The 18,347-nt window shown below is 39.9% G+C and overlaps 1 protein-coding gene across 1 annotated transcript in view; it reads left to right on the forward strand.

Moving 5' to 3' along the window:
• FRK (fyn related Src family tyrosine kinase) overlaps positions 1–18,347 on the forward strand; it is a 104,320-nt gene that overhangs the window by 48,384 nt on the left and 37,589 nt on the right. Inside the window, exon 2 of the mRNA XM_082730119.1 lies at positions 4,911–5,032. Within this exon, the coding sequence (XP_082586245.1) occupies positions 4,911–5,032 (122 nt within the window). The remainder of the gene's footprint in view (positions 1–4,910; positions 5,033–18,347) is intronic.

The following is an 18,347-nucleotide window of genomic DNA, read 5'->3' on the forward strand; positions in this document are numbered from 1 at the left end:
CCACCGCATAGTCTCTGATTTAGAGGTATGGGAGATAACCTGCCAATTTCCTTTTCTATCAAGTTTGCACGTGATGCGGATGCTTCTGGTCCAGGCACCACACTTGAAGGGTCACTGATCTGTAAGACTCTTCCTGGGTGTTTCCCTGTAAGACTCTCCCTGGATCCATCCTGGGATACCCTGATTACTTCTCAGCACTTACTGTTTACTGCACACAAGAAGTAAAGCAGAAAGAGGGCATTGAAAGTGGCTGTGGTGGGCACACAGGCCTGGGGTGTGCGTGACCCTCCGGAATGGGGCCAACACGGGCTCTAACAGGCAGAATGGAGAAGAATGACCGTTTTGCCACGGGCTCAGACCACAGATGAAAGCATGTTTTCCCCATATGTGGAACGAGGAAAGAATTAATCTTTCTCCATGGTTGCATCATTACTGAGTATGAAAGATGGCATTGTAATGACACTACATCCAGAAAACAACTTTTTTATTCAGTTCCTGGTGTAGCTCAGCCAAGAAAAATTCCAGGTATTAAGCTAGCTGATGCATCCAGTCAAATATTTATATCCATTTCATTGTTACTGTGGAGTCAATACTGGTGTGATTTGCCTTGTAAAGTGAGTATGTGCAAGAATCTAAAATTGGTGAGACAAAAAGGATTTTTAAAAAATTACCACGGAGTTCCTCTCTACAGATGTTGTAAAATTACTCTGTCTTTGATTTACAGAAACTGCTTGTTTATACGTATATTGGGCAGAGAAAATACATCATTTACAGATTTTATTATACAAAATATAAATGTAATGTATGTATTGAAAATATATAATGGAATTTATTCTTGAGAATGATGAGATATATGAGATATAATCATACTTCTAAGAATGTAATCTGACAGATAAATTGTAATTCTTGTAAAGGTTTAAATATTTATATTTTGAGCAAACATGTTAATGCTGATGCATAATCAATATACTCAGAAGCAAGGAAACGCATGGGGTTGATCAGTATATTTGATCCATGCTGCTAATGTGCTTGCAATGTTGGTGCAAAGAAATTTTGCCATTTCAGGAAAATAAAAAATACTATTAGCTATTAACTATTGGCTTGCAATGTTGGTGCAAAGAAATTTTGCCATTTCAGGAAAATAAAAAAATACTATTAGCTATTAACTATTGGCTTTCATTAAGCATGCAACTGTCCATGAAAATATATAATTTTTTTATGTGTTCACTTCAATGACGTCACAGTAGTATGTATCAGTCTTCAACTCCCTTTAGTCCCTCAACAGTTTGTTTTATCTGCTGTGTATTATTCTACCTTATATCTGTAACTAAGTTTATCTCTTTCCCTACAATGGACTTTTAGGTTGTTTCCAATGTTTCAGTGCTAGAATTCTTCAGTGAATGTTCTTATGATTCGTGTCCTTGAGCACATATGGCATATAATCTAGAAGTGAAGTTGAATGGTATACAAATACCATTATTAGATATTGCTAGATTGCTCTCTGAAATAGTTGTACCACAGGATATTGCCTCTAGTATTGTAGGAAAATTATTGTTTCACATTTTTCCCAATGGCCGAATGTGAAAGTTTTAAATTTTGTCCAACCTGAAAAGTGTGAAATTTCATTGATTTAATATTTATTGGTATAGATCGTAGTATTGCTACAGAGACTGTGCTTCTTTTCTTATTTTTCTTAGTTACTGGATTTTCTTTTTCTATAAACTGTACAATTATATACTACGCCAATTTTTCTACTGTGTTGTCTCTTTTTTAAAAATTCCTTTTAGGAGTGCTTGGATGGCTCAGTTGGTTAAGCATCGGTCTCCAGCTCAGGGCCTGATCCCAGGGTTCTGGGATTGAGCCCCGCACTGCGTGCCCTGCCCTCTCAGCAGAGAGCCTACTTCTCCCTCTGCTGCTCCCCTTGCCTGTGTTCTCTGTCTCTCTCTCTGTCAAAGAAATAAATAAAGCCTTTAAGCAGTATGTAAAGATTTATTTATTTATTTTGAGAGAGAGAGAAAGAGCACGCTGGTGTAGAGGTAGAATACAGGGAGAGGGACAGAATTCCAAGCAGAGCCCCCCTCTGAGCGCAGAGCCCAAGGCAGGGCTTGACCCCATGACCCCTGAGACCAAGCATGAGGAGCCAAAATCAAGAGTAGGGCGCCTAACCAATGGAGCCACTCAGGCGCCCCTGTCTTTTTTTTTTTTTTTTTTAATTGATTACAGGTCTCTATGTAATTCGAACACTCTTCTTTCTTGATTATATACTTTGCAAATATCTTCTCCAGGTCTGTGGCTTGTATTTTTTTTTTTTAAGATTTTATTTTTATTTATTTGACAGAGAGACATGCAGTAAGAGAGAGGAAAAAGCTGGGGTAGTGGGAGAGGGAGAAGCAGGATCCCTGCTGAGCAAGGAGCCCAATGTGGGGCTCAATTCCAGGACCCTGAGAACAGGACCTGAGCTGAAGGTAGACGCTTAACCGACTGAGCCACCCAGTCGCCCCTCTGGCTTGTATTTTAATTTTATTTCGTGATAATCTTTTCATTGTGGTTTAAGAAATATTATTAATCTTTTCCCTTAAGGTTTTTCATGTCCTTTTCTTTTTGTCTTATCTAAGAAACCTTCCCTAGTCAGGTATCCTCAGAAAGTTTTAAAGCTTGCTTTAGGTCATTAAGCCACGTAAAACGATGATGTATATTGTAAGTAGCATCAATTAATTCTTTCCATATGGATTTTTAATGGCACTAACATTGGTTATTGAATAGTCTGTACTTTCATCTCTAATTTGTGTGTTTGGGTCTGTTTGAGGTGGTTGTTGTTGTTGTTGTTTTCCATTGTTCTGTTGACTTATTTCTGTACTCATAGAAAACATGCATTTTTCTTTCTCTGTGAATTCGTTAAATAGCCCCTCGGATTGTCACCATGCCTGCCATAGTTTCCATGAGATAAGCAATAGTCTGTGACATCGATTTGGCCCCCGATACTGAAATCAGCGGGCTGGTCTTTAGTGCAGTCTACCAAACAATGCCAGCTCTCTGTCTTCTGGAGAACGTTGTGATTGTGTTTCCGACTCTCTTTCTATTTAGGCACAAACATAAGACTTATTTGCAATGGTTTCATTCTTGTATAGAAACTTTAACTAGAAGCTGCAGGAACCAGCCTGTGGTTGGCCACATATTTCACGTTTGCTTCCACGTTTGCTGAGGAAGCATGGAGACGGAAATGCCCTGGTAGAGCTAGAGACAGACCTAGAGGGGCACCGGGGTGGCTCAGTAAGGGGGAGAGTAGAGAGACAGACCTAGAGCAGAGCCCACGTGACCTTCCATGGACATGCAGCTAAGGGAAAAAGAGATCTCTGTTGTCTTAAACCATGGAGATTTTTAACATTGTGCATATATATAACCTGGCATATCCTAACTGATATAGTTAATATTGTGTATTTTCAACTTGATGATTGGCAAAATGGTAAACAAGCACCTTGTCTTTGTTAGAGGGTAATGATTATGTTTTAGTGCCTCTCTTTCTACTTCCTTCCCCTCTTTCTTCCGATTGTATCCCCCTCAGTAGACTTATACCCCCCAGTATCCATGACCCATCAAGCCAGTCCATGACCTGTCACGCCAACTGGAGCCAATTTTTGGTGGCCTGAATTTCCTCCCCTCAGCCTGCAGCTCCTCACACGGCCTCTATGTCTCCCCCCAAGCCCATGTTTCCCCTCCTTGAGTGTCTGCATTTTTAAAGAAGATACCTGGAAAGATAAAATGTTTTACCTAAAATCTTAAATGATAAAGATCAACTTTGTGACTCTAGAGTGAGGCGTCATGAAGTTTTCTCAACTTCTCAACTTTCTCAACTTCCTCATATGATCACATTAGTGTCTACAGACTTTATCTACATCTTAGACTGGCTCCAATGTAAAGGTCCATAATTCTTGGGTGCCTGGGTGGCTCAGTCAGTGAAGCACCCAACTCTTGATTTCAGCTCAGATCATGATCTCAGGTTCCTGGGATCGAGCCTTACATCAACAGAGGGCTCCCTGCTCTGCAGAGAGCCTGCTTCTCCCTCTATCTGTCACTCCCCTTGCTTGTGTTCTCTCTCTTTCTGTCAAATAAATAAATAAAATCTCAAAAATAAAATAAAATCCGTAATTCTTTGTCGGGATTAAACACATTCACAAATATGTGTTCAGTATCTGACTTTTATATATCTGGAATGTTCAGGATGGAAGGGTAAAGATGAGAGGTGGGGGGAGGCACTAGGAAGATACTTCCCAAGTGGAGACATCTTTTCACATCATCTCTCCACCAAGGGCAATTTCCTTTATATTTGAGAAGTTCCTCCTAAGCATGCAAAGATCATCTCCTATTATGGTGCCATTGGGCAGTAACGGATGGAGTGGGGTGGTGGTGGTGGGGGGAATTAATGCCCAGAGAACTACATTTTTAATTGTTCACACTTTAATGTGAAATGTAGGACTCCTTTGATTGGAGTGTTTGCCTCCTAGCACCTAGAAGGTGTTAGGTGAGGCGGTGAAAGTTTGATGGTGATGGTGAATAATTATAGAGCTTGGAACCCAGCAGGCTAATGTGGTGGGCCCACCCCGGAGGCTTTGAACTTGACAGAAGGAGGGCACATTACCTCTCAGACAGAACAGAACTCAGATGTGAGAAGGGAGGTAGTAGCAGGCATCAGCCAAATCCCTATTCTGTAATTTTTAAAAGACTCCTGGTAAGGATTACAGACATCCAGAAAAATCATCTCAAGTATCAAAAGGTGCCATTTATACCTGGTATAGTTTCAGTAAAGAATAGCAAACATTTCTGATGTTAGAATACTTTCTTGCTAGACTTCCTGCTCCTTAAAAAATGACTGTTGATTGGTTAATTAAAGTTTACATCTGTCTCTTTTTTAGGTGGTTTTTTGGAGCAATCAAGAGAACAGATGCAGAAAAACAACTATTATATTCAGAAAATCAGACTGGTGCCTTTCTAATCAGAGAGAGTGAAAGCCAGAAAGGAGATTTCGCCCTTTCAGGTATGGGCCATTGTTCTGTGTGATTTAAGTGTGGGTTGGAGAGTCTGTAGTAATGAATCTGCTGTGTGAGCATGGACAGGTTAATTTGAAATTTGCCTTATTTCTTATGTTCATAATAAGTGCCAAATGAAATCTGAACTGCCCAAGAGTAATGCAGAAATTAGCAAGCAGTTTCTGTCTGCGGATAGGACTCTCTGTAAGCAAATACGTGCGCTCTGGATATGAAATGACAATCATATAGATCAGGCTGCATTTCTCACTTTTGCATCATCTAGGGGTCTGTCCTTCTAGGGAAATGATAAGCCCAAAGCGAAAACTATGCTCTTGTCAAAAATTGATCTTTCCCCAATACAGTTTGACTTTGTGTTTCATTTGTCTTTGCCCAGTGAAAGAATTGAAATGCTGGATGCAGTTGCATTTAGTTAATTCCATGACATGTACAGTTTAGCCAAATGTAGTTTTCTAATTAAGAGTAAAATACATGTTTACTTTACATTTTCTTAGGAAGGAAGAAAGACCTGGGAATGGCCTTTAATAGTTACAGGTGCTTACATGCATGTCTCTGCCTTTAAGAATCTATGTTTCTTGGGGCACGTGGGTGGCTCAGTTGGCTAAAAGTCTGACTCTTGGATTTGGCTCAAGTCTTGATTTTGGGGTTCATGAGATGGAGCCCCTGAACCCCCTTCCTGGGTCAGACTCCATAGTCAGCGGGGAGTCTGCTTGGGATTCTCTCTCTCTCTCCCTCTGCCCCTCCTCCTGCTCATGCTCTCTCTCTAAAATAAATGAATAAATGTTTGAAGAATTTGTTTCTTGGTGTATGTTGCAAGGCTACAGAACGTCCTTTCTTAAAGACCAACCAGACCATCTGTCATGTGATACTTTTTCTCTCCTTGCTCTGCTCTGACTTCTGTTTTGCCTGGGCCCATCTTGTGCTATGATCCGCTTTAAAGTGTGCACTATGTCTAGATATAAACCTTGTGGGGGAAAGGATTTTGCCTTTCTTTATCCTTATTGCCCTGCAGTAAATGTTTATTGAACACAATGCCTACGTACCTTTATTGTGTCCGCCTAGCTCACTGAGCTGAGGTCAGGCCAGCCTTCATGGTGCACCAGGGAAGCAAGCCCTGAGCTCAGTATGTCCTAGGAACTTTGACTGGATCTGAACTCAGGCCAGACTGTGTGTGTTTGGGACCCATTTTTCTTACTCACACCAGGCAGTCCCAAATATCGGGGCAGATGGGTAGGAGCTGGAAAGCAGTAAGGGCAGTGGTGTTGAAGCACCTTTTTTCAGAGGCTCCATCCTTCAGCCCCTGCCTCTTCCTGCTCCAAGTTCATATGGTGTTCTCAGATTGTTTGGCTTCATGTCTACCCTGCTTTGGGGATGCTGTTCTGATTACCATTTCTGGAATGTACCACTGACCTTTCTAATCTTACTTATGACCAAGGTGATAATGAAACAGTATCATGACTGACAGTGATGCCCCATTAGCCCGTGACTTCATACTAGAGCACACCTATCCACACCTCGGGGACATGCGTGAATATTTTGTTAGATCTAATCACTTTTTTCTGATCATGAAAGTAATATCAGCCTTGTTATATAAATAGAGAAGCTCAAACAAGAATAAAAAATATCACCTTCTGAAGATACATTTTTCATATCTAAATACCTTTCCTGACAAGCTTTTTTCTGTACTTCACCTGTAAGTATATTTAAACAAACACACACTTGTACTCAGTAAATAAATGGAGATCATCTTGTAAAGAAAAAAAAATAAATATAGATATGAGTGTGTATGTATGCTATCTGTATTTATAAATACATACACACATATTTGTGTGTGCACACACACACAGTGGACCTAGGCCGCATTTTTCTTATTTGTCTCCCAGTGTCCTGTGAACGATTTTGCATGTCCTTTCATATCTTTCTACATCTTTATGTTTAGAAACCACATAACCTTCCATTGGATGGGAATTTCATCATTTAACCTATTTCATGTTTTATGTATTTTTTAGCTATTTTGCTGTTACAAAGTATGATGCCATGAACATCCTTATAGATAAATATTGGAAGATTTCCATGAGAATGTTATACCACGAGGGAGAAAAAACAAGTCTTTTGGAAATCTCTATGCTTCACGATAAGAGATAGAAGAGAATTGCCAATTTAAATCTATCCGTTTGTTTATTTGGCTTTCCCAATATTTATATGCAAATTTAGGTAATCATTATTTAGCTAAAAGCTAGATTAAATGTTTTGGATTAGCATTAAACATATAGAAGAAGATTTCCATGAGGAAAACAAACTAAAAGTAGAACGACTTGAGTCATATCTTTGAATAATGCCCAGGCTGCAGTGACTATTCTGAACACTTTCTAAGTAGAATATTATGGAACAAAACAGCTTTACAGGCTTAGAACAAAATTACAAGGATATTGGCTTTTATGTGCTGAGAATACTCTAACGCTTGCTTATGGATTTAGGAAGCTTTGTAGGCCTTGCTTGGAAACCAGGATATCATTATAGATTCTTTTTGAATGAAGTCAAACAATTTAGAGTCTTTCAAACAAATTATCTGATTGCTGTGTATTCACTGGGGGACAAAGTAAATGCGGACCATTATATTCTACTGAAAGGAACATTTTCTTATTAGCCAGAAGGAGGGCTATCCAAGAGAAAAATGGAACGAAAAAGGTCTTCAATATGTCTACATTAAAACAAACACACAAACAACCGACCCCACTGCTGACCGTTGATTACCACTGAGAATCGTCAGATAGACCATGGATTGATTTCTTAGTGCAGTTGTCCCCTTAATCAGCCTGAATTGATGGTCTTCCATTTTGCTGACTGCTCTGCTGCCACAGGAAGGCAAATAATACCCCCCTTCTAGCTCTGTGTTTCCCACACATGTTTTCCTTGGAAGTATTGTCTTTATTCCTTGGGCAGCAACGGCTTACAGCTGTCAGAAGAGCTTCATGACGGAGCGTGATTTATGGACGCTGGGGCGGGCTGGAGAAGCGGCAGCCCAGGGTTGGGGTGGGAGCTAATTGGCTTGTTGTGATCCTTGCATGGCTGTCGGCTCTTATGAGGTCTGAGTAGATCTGGAAAGAGAGTTAGGGCCGTGACACTTCTCATAATGCCATGACACTAATTAGCTGTGAATTACAGCAGCACTTTTGGATATTACATATTATATGTGGTCGCCAGAGAATCTGTCTTCATTAGATGCATGACAGGTAGTTTTAGTAGCCTTACTGTTGTTTGTCACTGATAGTGAATTGTTTTTCTGATGAAAAATATAAAATTTCGATTGCGCCTCAACTTGCTTGGTTATTTTTTTACTTCAGTCGAGTCCTTTAAAGGCAATCATTATTGTTACCACCATTAATATTAAGTTGATGTTTGGAGTTCTTTACACATTTATATTATTGTTTAAAATACAGTTTGAAGAAAACACACTTAGAGGGCTAAAACTGAGCTGTAGGTAGGTTTTTCAGAAGAGACTCTGCATTACACATTGTCATTTTACTTTGGGCAACGCTGCATATAGAAGCCTCCGGAATAGTAGAGGGGATTCCAGATTCCTCGTCCCTGAAACCCTTTTAAGAGCAAGCGACAACAGATTGAAATAGTTGAAAAGTGACGGCGTCGCGGACACAAAGCAAAAAAGCCCATCGGCGGGATTCCGGGAGATGCCTTCAGGAGTTGGCATCATTTATTTATACATTTGCTTATTTCTCCAACAAACATTCAAGTGCTTACCGCGGGCCAGGCCTTGGCTCAGTGAAGGGCAGCAAAGACAACAAGGCACAGTCCCAGGACCCAGTCTTCGGGAAGATTCTAACAGAGCTACCTAGTGAGAGCGGTGGGGACAGGGACCCATCTCTAACGAGAAGGCAAGGAGGTTTCACAGAGGAGGAAGCATTTGTGTTCTGGCCCAATTTCTGTTGCCAGGTAGCAGTGTAGGAAGGCAAGGGCACAGGGTTTTATGTCTGTGGGGTGTGTGTGTGTGTGTGTGTGTGTGTGTGTGTAGTGGGGATGGAGAAGAGGAGAGGAGAGGAGGAATGGTAGAAAATGAGCCTGGAAAAGAAAGTTGGAGCTACACCATTCAGGGCCTTGTATACCATGTGAGGGATTTGGACCTTGTTCTACAGGGGAAGGTTTAGGCAGAAAGTGACCTGGTCTGACCTTCGAGAGCATGTGGAAAAGGGACAAGGTTTACAGATGATAGTCTTTAGAGGAGTGACAGGGCAAACAATAGTGGCATCTCTCATCCCTGTTTGAAATCCTAGGTGTGTGCAAGGCATCAGAGTTCCTCATCATCCCACACTGGGGGGCAACGGGACCCAAGCTCAGGGCATTCCAACTGAGGCTGTGCTCTGGTACAGGCATGCCCAGAAGCCACACGGCCTGTCTATTGCTGCGCTTTCCTTATGGGGCAAGTATGGGAATCACCCGAGGACCCACGACAGCGGTCTTTGCCTTGGTGTTGAGGAGTCTGGCTTTTTATCAGCTATTTGCCAGGTTATTTGGAAATCTCAGCACCTATGGGCTTTGGGCACAGTGGGAAACTGCAGCTCCTTTTTTCATCCAAGGAAACCGTGGGATCTCTTGAAAGTGGAGATCATCCTCCGGATCGAGGGTGACAGTGAAACAGACCCAGGGGGTCCCTCCCACACGATCAAGAATAAGCTCGTAGGGCTCTTCTCTAGAGAATCCTGCTTATCTCCACAGATGACAGCCTGAAGCAGAGCAGAGGTATGGCAAATAGAGAGTAGGAAAGAGAGGTGAGAAATATTAAGAAGATGGAACTGACAGGAGTGTGTGGCTGATCAGAATTAGGTACCATTGGACGTAGAATCCAGGCTGACTCTTGGGTCTCTGACTTGAGTGAGGGGGGTTAGTATCAAGATAAGATACGTAGGAGATGGCTTACAGAGAGAGAGGAGAAAAGACCAAGGCAAGAACGCTTCGAGATGTTTGAGGCAATAGACATATGGCAGACATACAAGTAGCCATTATGTCATTTCTGACTTGTTTCTGTTGAATTTGAGCAGAGTACTTACTGTGACAAATTTCCATTACAGGGAACATATCTGTCTCATGGAATATGCACGACTTGCATGATACTTTATGATTGCTGTGAGGTCCCTTCTTAAGAATATAAGATAACAGACCTGTACCCCCAAAACAAGTAATACATTATGTCAATTTAAAAAAAGAACATAAGCTAAGCCTCCATAGCGACATATTTTAATTTTTAAGTAAATATACTGATATAATTGGAACCAAATCAATGTTTTTTCCCTTCAGAGTAATAGATTGACCTTGACTAAAGTATTGCACAAAAGGTAGACGTGTCTTATAGAAGGGATATCACTTTTGTTAGATGCCCTTAGCCAGGGCGACTGTGTGTTTGCGCATTGAGAGTAGCATTGACGCTGGAAAGTGGCCGGAGTTATCTGTTGCTACTTTCTGAATAACATGGACCGTTAGCCTGAGTGATACTGTGGGTACAAAGTGATACAACTTTGTAAATATTTCTGCATGTCTTATAAATTAATTCTGAGGGTAACTCAAAGGCTAATAATGAGTCGGTAACTCAAAAGCAGCTTCGCCAGGGAAAGATGCTCACCCTTTTGTGTTGACCTTGTGTCTGCCCTTCACACTGAACTTTCATATTCCAAGATGCATTTGTGTTTCTGAACACCTCTTTCACTGTAGGTAGACATGTGCTTTTCAAACCAGATGGTAAACCCCTTGAGCAGAAGACACACACGTTTTTTTGCTTCTGTTACGTTCTTCCTATCTCCACAGTTGCTGTATCATTTGCAAAGCCAGCAGAGGCTCAAACACTCCCCCTCTTTACCCTATAGCCCACTAGGAGCAGAGATAAGCAAGGCCATTGTCGCTTTCTTCCACCTCTGAAGGCTGGACCATGCACGATCACAAATTATCCTATTTGCTCTGCTTCAGGCTTATTTTCGACAGACTATTTCTCACCTTGACAGGTTAGTTGTTTCCAGGTAATAAGACTTTTGTAGACAGAGACAAAATTGGAAAAGGATAACACTTGTAGTGTGGCCTCTGTCTCTGCCTGGCCCAGGGTTCAGACCCAAACTCACTTCCATTGATGGAAGAGCTGTTATTACGCCCAGACATCTTGAGATCTGCTGGCTCTGCTCATCTGTTGCTGGCCCAGTGGCAAGAGGGCGTGTGTTTCATACCAGTCCCCTGAGCCATCCATTCATTCTTCATTTAAAATTAATGTGGACATAGTGGCCACAAGAGTGCGTCAACAGCCCTTTTACTATTAGCCATGAATGTAAATACAATTATATATCCCAAGTAGGAGTCAGGATTAAAGGTTGGAAAAAATTGCTCCTTGAATTTATTATGCAATGAAACTTCTATGGATTCTGGGAGCATTTTGATATTGGTTAAAGATGTTTTGCTTTTCAAAAAGTGCACATGCTGCAGAAAGAAATTTTTATGTTAATAACTCCAGTATCTCATATAAAATGTATTAAATTTTAAACATGTTGGTGCCATCTTAGAAAATGCCTTTTAATTAAAGTCATAATTTAGTTGTATTCAGCTTAATTGCAAATATCATTGCCTATAATAGCAAGTGGCTTTTTTTGGTGAGTTATGGCATTTCTTAACATTTCCTTTTCTTAACATTACTACTGATAAATTATATTTCAAATGTTTTAAATACTCTATAAAGTTAAATTAACATTTTATTATCTAGTATATATATTTGTGTTTATGTCTGTACGTATACGTACACACAGAGATGCACAGGCAGAGAACCTTTTCTCTAGGGCCCTGGCTCATGGAGAAATCTTCTGTCTTTTTTTTTTTTTTTTTTTTTTTTTAAAGATTTTATTTATTTATTTGACAGAGATAAATCACAAGTAGATGGAGAGGCAGGCAGAGAGAGAGAGAGAGGGAAGCAGGCTCCCCGCTGAGCAGGGAGCCCGATGTGGGACTCGATCTCAGGACTCTGAGATCATGACCTGAGCCGAAGGCAGCGGCTTAACCCACTGAGCCACCCAGGCGCCCAGAAATCTTCTGTCTTATTGAAAATCTATGACTAACATTTCTAGAAGCCACAGTATTCTTTAGGGCGCTTGCATTCTATTTTTTTTTCTTCTTCTTTCCACTTGTCTCTGAACACCACATACTAATTCATCTAAATTTTAGATTCTGGTTTTGCTTACCTTAGTTCATTTATTTAAAAAGAAAAAAGACCTTTCTGTGTGACTATTTTGAGCTATATAGAGGAAAACACAAAAATAATGCATATTATTACTGCTTTTTGAATGTAATGTTATAATAATGAATTCCAGATATTAAATAAATCAGTGGGAAGTTGCTAAGTCATGTGGAGGTTGGCGAAATTGCTACCTTTTTGTAATTCAAGGTGTATGACATTTTGTTATTTTTCCCATTTTATTAGTTGCCAAATTAAACGGATTCTTTATTTACATTTTGTCCCATTTTATACTTCTAGGTGGACATAGTAGCTAGCTACGAATGATTTGAGTTAGCATCCTCTTGTTTTCTATTTAAGAATATATGTAAGAGGGCACCTGGATGGCTCAGTTGGTTAAGCAGCTGACTTTGGCTCAGGTCATGACCTCAGGGTCCTGGAATGGACCCCTGCGTTGTGCTCCCTGCTCAGCAGGGAGACCGCTTCTCCCTCTCCCTCCGCCCCTCCCCAACTCATGCTTGTACACTCCCTCTGTCTCTGTCTCTCAAATAAATAAATCTTAAAAAAAAAAAAACCAAAGCAACATACATACGAGATATAGCTCAGAGCAGCTCTGTAAACTGAGCCTGACTTGTTAGACTCTGGATGGATACTCTCCTGCCTTCAGTGTGAATGTCGCTGAATGCTGAAATGTCTTGAAGTGGCTAGAGCAGATTCCGACTTTCACAGCAGGTCAGGGCTCCACAAAGGAGTGGGGAGGCTCTGACCTGTGCTCAGGGTGTATTTCTGTCTTCGAGAGGCAGGACATGCGGCGACCAGGAAACCAAGCAGCCGCTGCTCTCCTGAGTAGAATGACTTACTGGTTTGGGTCTTCCCTTGGCATCCACTGGTTGCCCCCACCTTTTCTGCATCCATAGGGGACAGCCACTTGCCACACAGTAAATGTTATAAAGATGGAAATTGACAGGCAATGACAATGTGTTGCAAATTGGGTGAATTTGACCTTACAGAAAGAAAGAAACGAGAACTCTTCTCTCTTGTGATGGTGTATGTCACCCATTCTTCTGGTTAAACAGAGTACCATAGACTGGGTGGTTTAAAACAGCCAGCATTTGTTTCGCACAGTTCTGGAGTCTGGGAAGTCTAAGATCAAGGTGCCGGCAGATTGAATATCTGAGGAGGGGTGTTCCTGGTTTGTAGCCGGCTGTATCCTCGCGTGGTAGAAGAGAGAGATGGCATGTGAGCTCTGGTCTCGTCCCCTCCTTCTGAAGGCCCTGTTCCTTCATGGCGATTCCACCTTCACGGCCTCATTTATATTTAAGCACCTCCCCAAACCCACTTCCTAATACCATCATACTGGGGATTAGGGCTTCAGCAGGTGAATTCAAGGGGCAGACAAGCATCCATCAAGGACTGCATTCTGTTCCTTACAGTCAGCAGGTATACTGGGGGTACAGAGGATCCACCTTTCTTCCAGCAAAGCCACAAGGGCTGAACAACTACTGAACACTGGCAATCTGCTCTGAGGCTTGGTGCATTAGCAGCCCTGACGTGTGTGCCCTGAGAAGGAAACATACACACCTTCAACTGGATGGAGAGGAGGACCAGTGCACATTTTTTTTTTTTTTGAAATGCCAAGTTTCTTTTCATTGCGTATAATGGGGGGGGGGGATTAGAAGTAATGAGAGTCTGTTTACCCAGTAACAAATTTTCCCAACTTCTATTCCAGCAGGTGAGGTCTTTGATAAGCCGAAAGTGGCCCATAGAACAGGCTTAGGGGTTAAAATGCATTTGAAGAGCACCTCATATTACATTGTCTGTGCCCTGACTCGACAAAGCACATTCAAGTCTTAGAAGCCCTATAGCAAAGAAGCCTAACTTTTCAACCCAGAGTTTCCCAAACCACTTGATTATAGAGAACCATTTCTTTTTCTGTAAAATGTGGTTTGGGAAAAAATAATAGTATAAGAGATGACAAATGACAATCTGAAGATGTAGAGAAAAGTCATCTTTTGGAGACATATTCACTAAAAGGAACAGAAGACAATTCTTGAAAGCATTTGATTTGCAATTATAAAAGTCAAGAAAATACGAATTCCAAGAAATTAGGCATCAGAAGCAGCACAAACAGGCAAAAGATGGAGATACCAAACAGCAAAACTGTCACTTCCAGGATGTAAAGGGATACTTGAGATGCTCTCAGAGACAGAAAAAAACACGTGAAAATTTGTGAGGGAAAATAATGCACAAACAGGAGACTTTTCTTGAAATTTATAAGAATAATTAAATGCAAGCAACAGTTAAATATGCAGTAGAAGAAAACTTTCCTGAATTAAAGAAAAAAATCTGTGCTTATCAATTAAAAGAACTTACAATGTTGCATGTAAAAGATCCTTAACTAGTGTATCTGTTCAAAATAATTTAGTATCAGTGTAAACCAAGAATTCTGTGAGCATCTAGGAAAAAAATAATTTCAAAGGAATGAAGATCAAGTTGGTTTCAGAATTCTTTTCCACGCCATTCTTTTCCCACACCAAAACTCAATATAAACATTTAAAACAAACAAAAAAAATTTACCACTGATCAAGGACAAATAAATAAAGACCCACAATATGAAGTCTTCCCCCTAATCTTGTTGATGAAGTTAAAAAGGTAACTGTGTACCTTCACTCTAATCCACCAGTTGTAATACTTTGTGACATTTACTTTCTTGCCATCATTCATATATTGATATATGTCTCTTTATATAGACATTTATATAGAAGTTGCAGATATCATGTTATTTCACCTTTAAATCCTTTAGTATTAGGATGCATGTCCTAGGAATAAGGACACACTTTTATATTACCACAATACCATTATTAAACTCAAAAACTTTCACACTGATAGAACAATATTATCTATTACAGAGTATGTACTTAAATCTCTCCTAGTGTCCTTGCTAGCCCTTTGTTTATTTATTTGTGTTTTGATGCAATAAATGATCATGCGTTGCATTTGTATTGTATCTCATTAGTCTCTTTTATCTTGAAGAGTCAAAGCCTTTGATAACTCTCCTTTGCATACCCCATAAATTTTTATCTACCTTGACATTTCAGCCCTTCATAGAACTGCTCAAAGCCAACTCCCAGCCTAATCTTTCCTAGTCTCTGTAGTCAAACAGTGCTTCCTGCAAGGTGAATACCAGCTATTACAATGACCATTCCTTGCACTCCCCCCCTTCCTATTGTTTTTTTTTTTTTTTAACTTTCTGAAATGAGCAAGGTACTTTAAGACTTAGCAGTGTGTTGCATGTAGAAAATCTTCTTGATAAATGTTTGTTTACTAAAGGTGGAATCATTTTAATAGTTTGCTACTAATTTTTTTTTTTTTTTGCCTTGCTTTCTTCTTCTTTTAAAAAAAGATTTATTTATTTGTTTGAGAAAGAGAGTGAAAGAGAAAGAGCCTGGGGTGGGGGGCATGGAGCAAAGGGAGAGGAAGAAAGAAGATTCCCTGCTAAGAATCTATATCCTAGGACCCTGAGATCATGACCTGAGCCCAAATTAAGAGTTGGACACTCAACCTACTGAGCTATTCAGATGCCCTTCACTTTTCTTTATATAGAAAAGCAATTTTAAAAAATATTGCTTTTTTACCAGGGGAGCACCTGGGTGGCTCAGTGGGTTAAGCCTCTGCCTTAGGCTTAGGTCATGGTCTCAGGGTCCTGGGATTGAGCTCGGGCTCTCTGCTCAGCAGAGAGCCTGCTCCCCACCCCCCGCCTGCCCCCCCCCCCGCCCCCGCTCTCTGACTGCTGCTCTGCCTACTTGTGATCTCTGTCTGTCAAATAAATAAATAAAATCTTTAAAGAAAATATTGGGAGGAATATTTATTTTGAACTATTTTAAATCATTTATTCATTGATTCATTCATTAACCCATTCATCATGAACCTTTCTTTTGTGTATGTTGTGTGGCATAACTGTATAAACAAACAGCTCAGACTATAACAAGCATTTGATTATTATGCATATAAAGCACTTATATGCAAATTGCATTTAGAACCCAGAGAAGAGAACAATTATTTCCTGGACTAAGAAGGGAGGGCATTAAGGGGAATCAGACAACAGTCAACACTACTTAATAGTGAGTAGAAGTAAATGGAAAATAGTGCACACAAAATTAGTTTTTTTGTTCAGATAATGGCCATTATTCAGAATCTTTCTTACTTTGAAGAAAATCAAATGATGCCTTAGATGAAAATGGGAATTATTTTGAACACTTTGACAAAGTAGAGATCTGTAAATAATTCATCCATTACTACCGTATGCTTAGGTAACTATCAAGGTAATAAACTGTATTTATTATAAATGTGATCATGATCAATTCAACATGAGTTTTATTTTTGAATAGCAAGACAATGCCAGAACTGAGATTTGAACCCGGGTCTCTTTGGATCTTGGGCCCAAATAACATATAAACTTAATGATCACAAACTGAGGTAAAGGGAAAAGAATAAAAGAAAAGCTGAGCAGTGAAAGACAGCAGGAGGCAGAGAGAAGAACATTTGAGAAGGCATGATGTTGAGTTTTGGATTGAATAGGAAATTAATCCTGGCTCTGGAAATGAGTCAGTGACCCACAGGCCTTCTAATTCTTCCTCTTTTCCACTGGTCTTGAGCATTCTCGTCCAGTGTATACTTCAGGGAATAACTAAATGATTGCATTTCAAGGCTGCCTGATTCTTATATTAAGCATCTAATCAATTTCTTTTAGTTATTCCAAAGTGGTAAAAAAAATTTTTTTTTTGAAAGAATCCTGTAGAAGCGAAATCAGCATATTTCATATGGTGTTTATACAGAGACACTGTCTATAGTGCTGAATGCTTTATGTCTCTCTTCCTTTTAAAACCAAAACACTATGCTGTCGTCTATTTTCTGCTTGCATTCTTCACAACCATGGGCCATTGGAGGGCTTTCAATCAGACCCTTGCTTTGGGGATTTGCTCCCTCTTGTGGCACGTCATGAGATAACGTCCCATTACAGAAAGAGTACGAGAGATTTTTGTTTTTGTTTTTAGGTTTTGTGACCCATTAATCTATAGGAAGGAGAAGAATATCTGATTCCAGTTCAAAACAAGTTTACAATTTTTAAATATATTCAGCAGCCTGTGCTATAAATGGAAACACATCTGACTGGTAGTAATCTTACTTTAATCATGTCAAAAAATTGACCAAGGTTTATATTTTCTTAATGATTCAGATACCTAGTTACTATGGGGTGATAGTTACCCAAAATGTGTTCATGATGTAATAAGTGAATGAAATAAGTACAATCCAATTTAATAAATTAGCAGCTCTAATTTTAAACTATGTATTTAAAATGAAATATGCATATTAGCTACTTTATAACTATCAGCATCGCATCAATCACAAAGTGATTTCTAATGCATTTTAGAAACGTGCTTTGCATTAAGTTGTTAGAAACTTTGGCACAGAAGCTACAATCTGAGAAAGTGTTCTGTTGTCTTAAAAGCCTATGTGTGGCAGGTACTAAATTTATTTTCCTACTTGTGTTAGCAGGACAGGAACTTTCTTTAAATTCCTTCTCTCTGCAGAGTTAGCTCCTTATCACCTTCAGATGTTTAAAAAATGTTTTGCTCGGAGTAAAACATGGAGGAGGCAAAAGTATAAAAGGAGATAAACAAGTTATATTCATATTTTTATATAATTTTAGTAAGCATCATTTTCTGTTTATCTATTATGTGTATAATTTTCTGTTTATCTATTATGTGTATAAAATGATAATCGAGGCCTTCAGGAACTTGTGATTCATTCATTCCTTCATTCATTTAATCAATCCTTCTATAATGCCCACTATGTGTAGTTAGTGTTCAGAGGGCTGAGCTACAATGGCCAACAGTCTCTGCTCTCATGAACTGTACACTCTAGACAGTGGGAGACAAGTGCCAACTAAATATAAAAGACACGCTCGGGCGCTTGGGTGGCTCAGTGGATTAAGCCGCTGCCTTCGGCTCAGGTCATGATCTCAGGATCCTGGGATCGAGTCCCGCATCGGGCTTTCTGCTCAGCAGGGAGCTTGCTTCCCTCTCTCT

This window comes from Mustela nivalis (genome assembly GCF_964662115.1).
Source record: "Mustela nivalis genome assembly, chromosome: 5".
Taxonomy (NCBI): Eukaryota; Metazoa; Chordata; class Mammalia; order Carnivora; family Mustelidae; genus Mustela; species Mustela nivalis.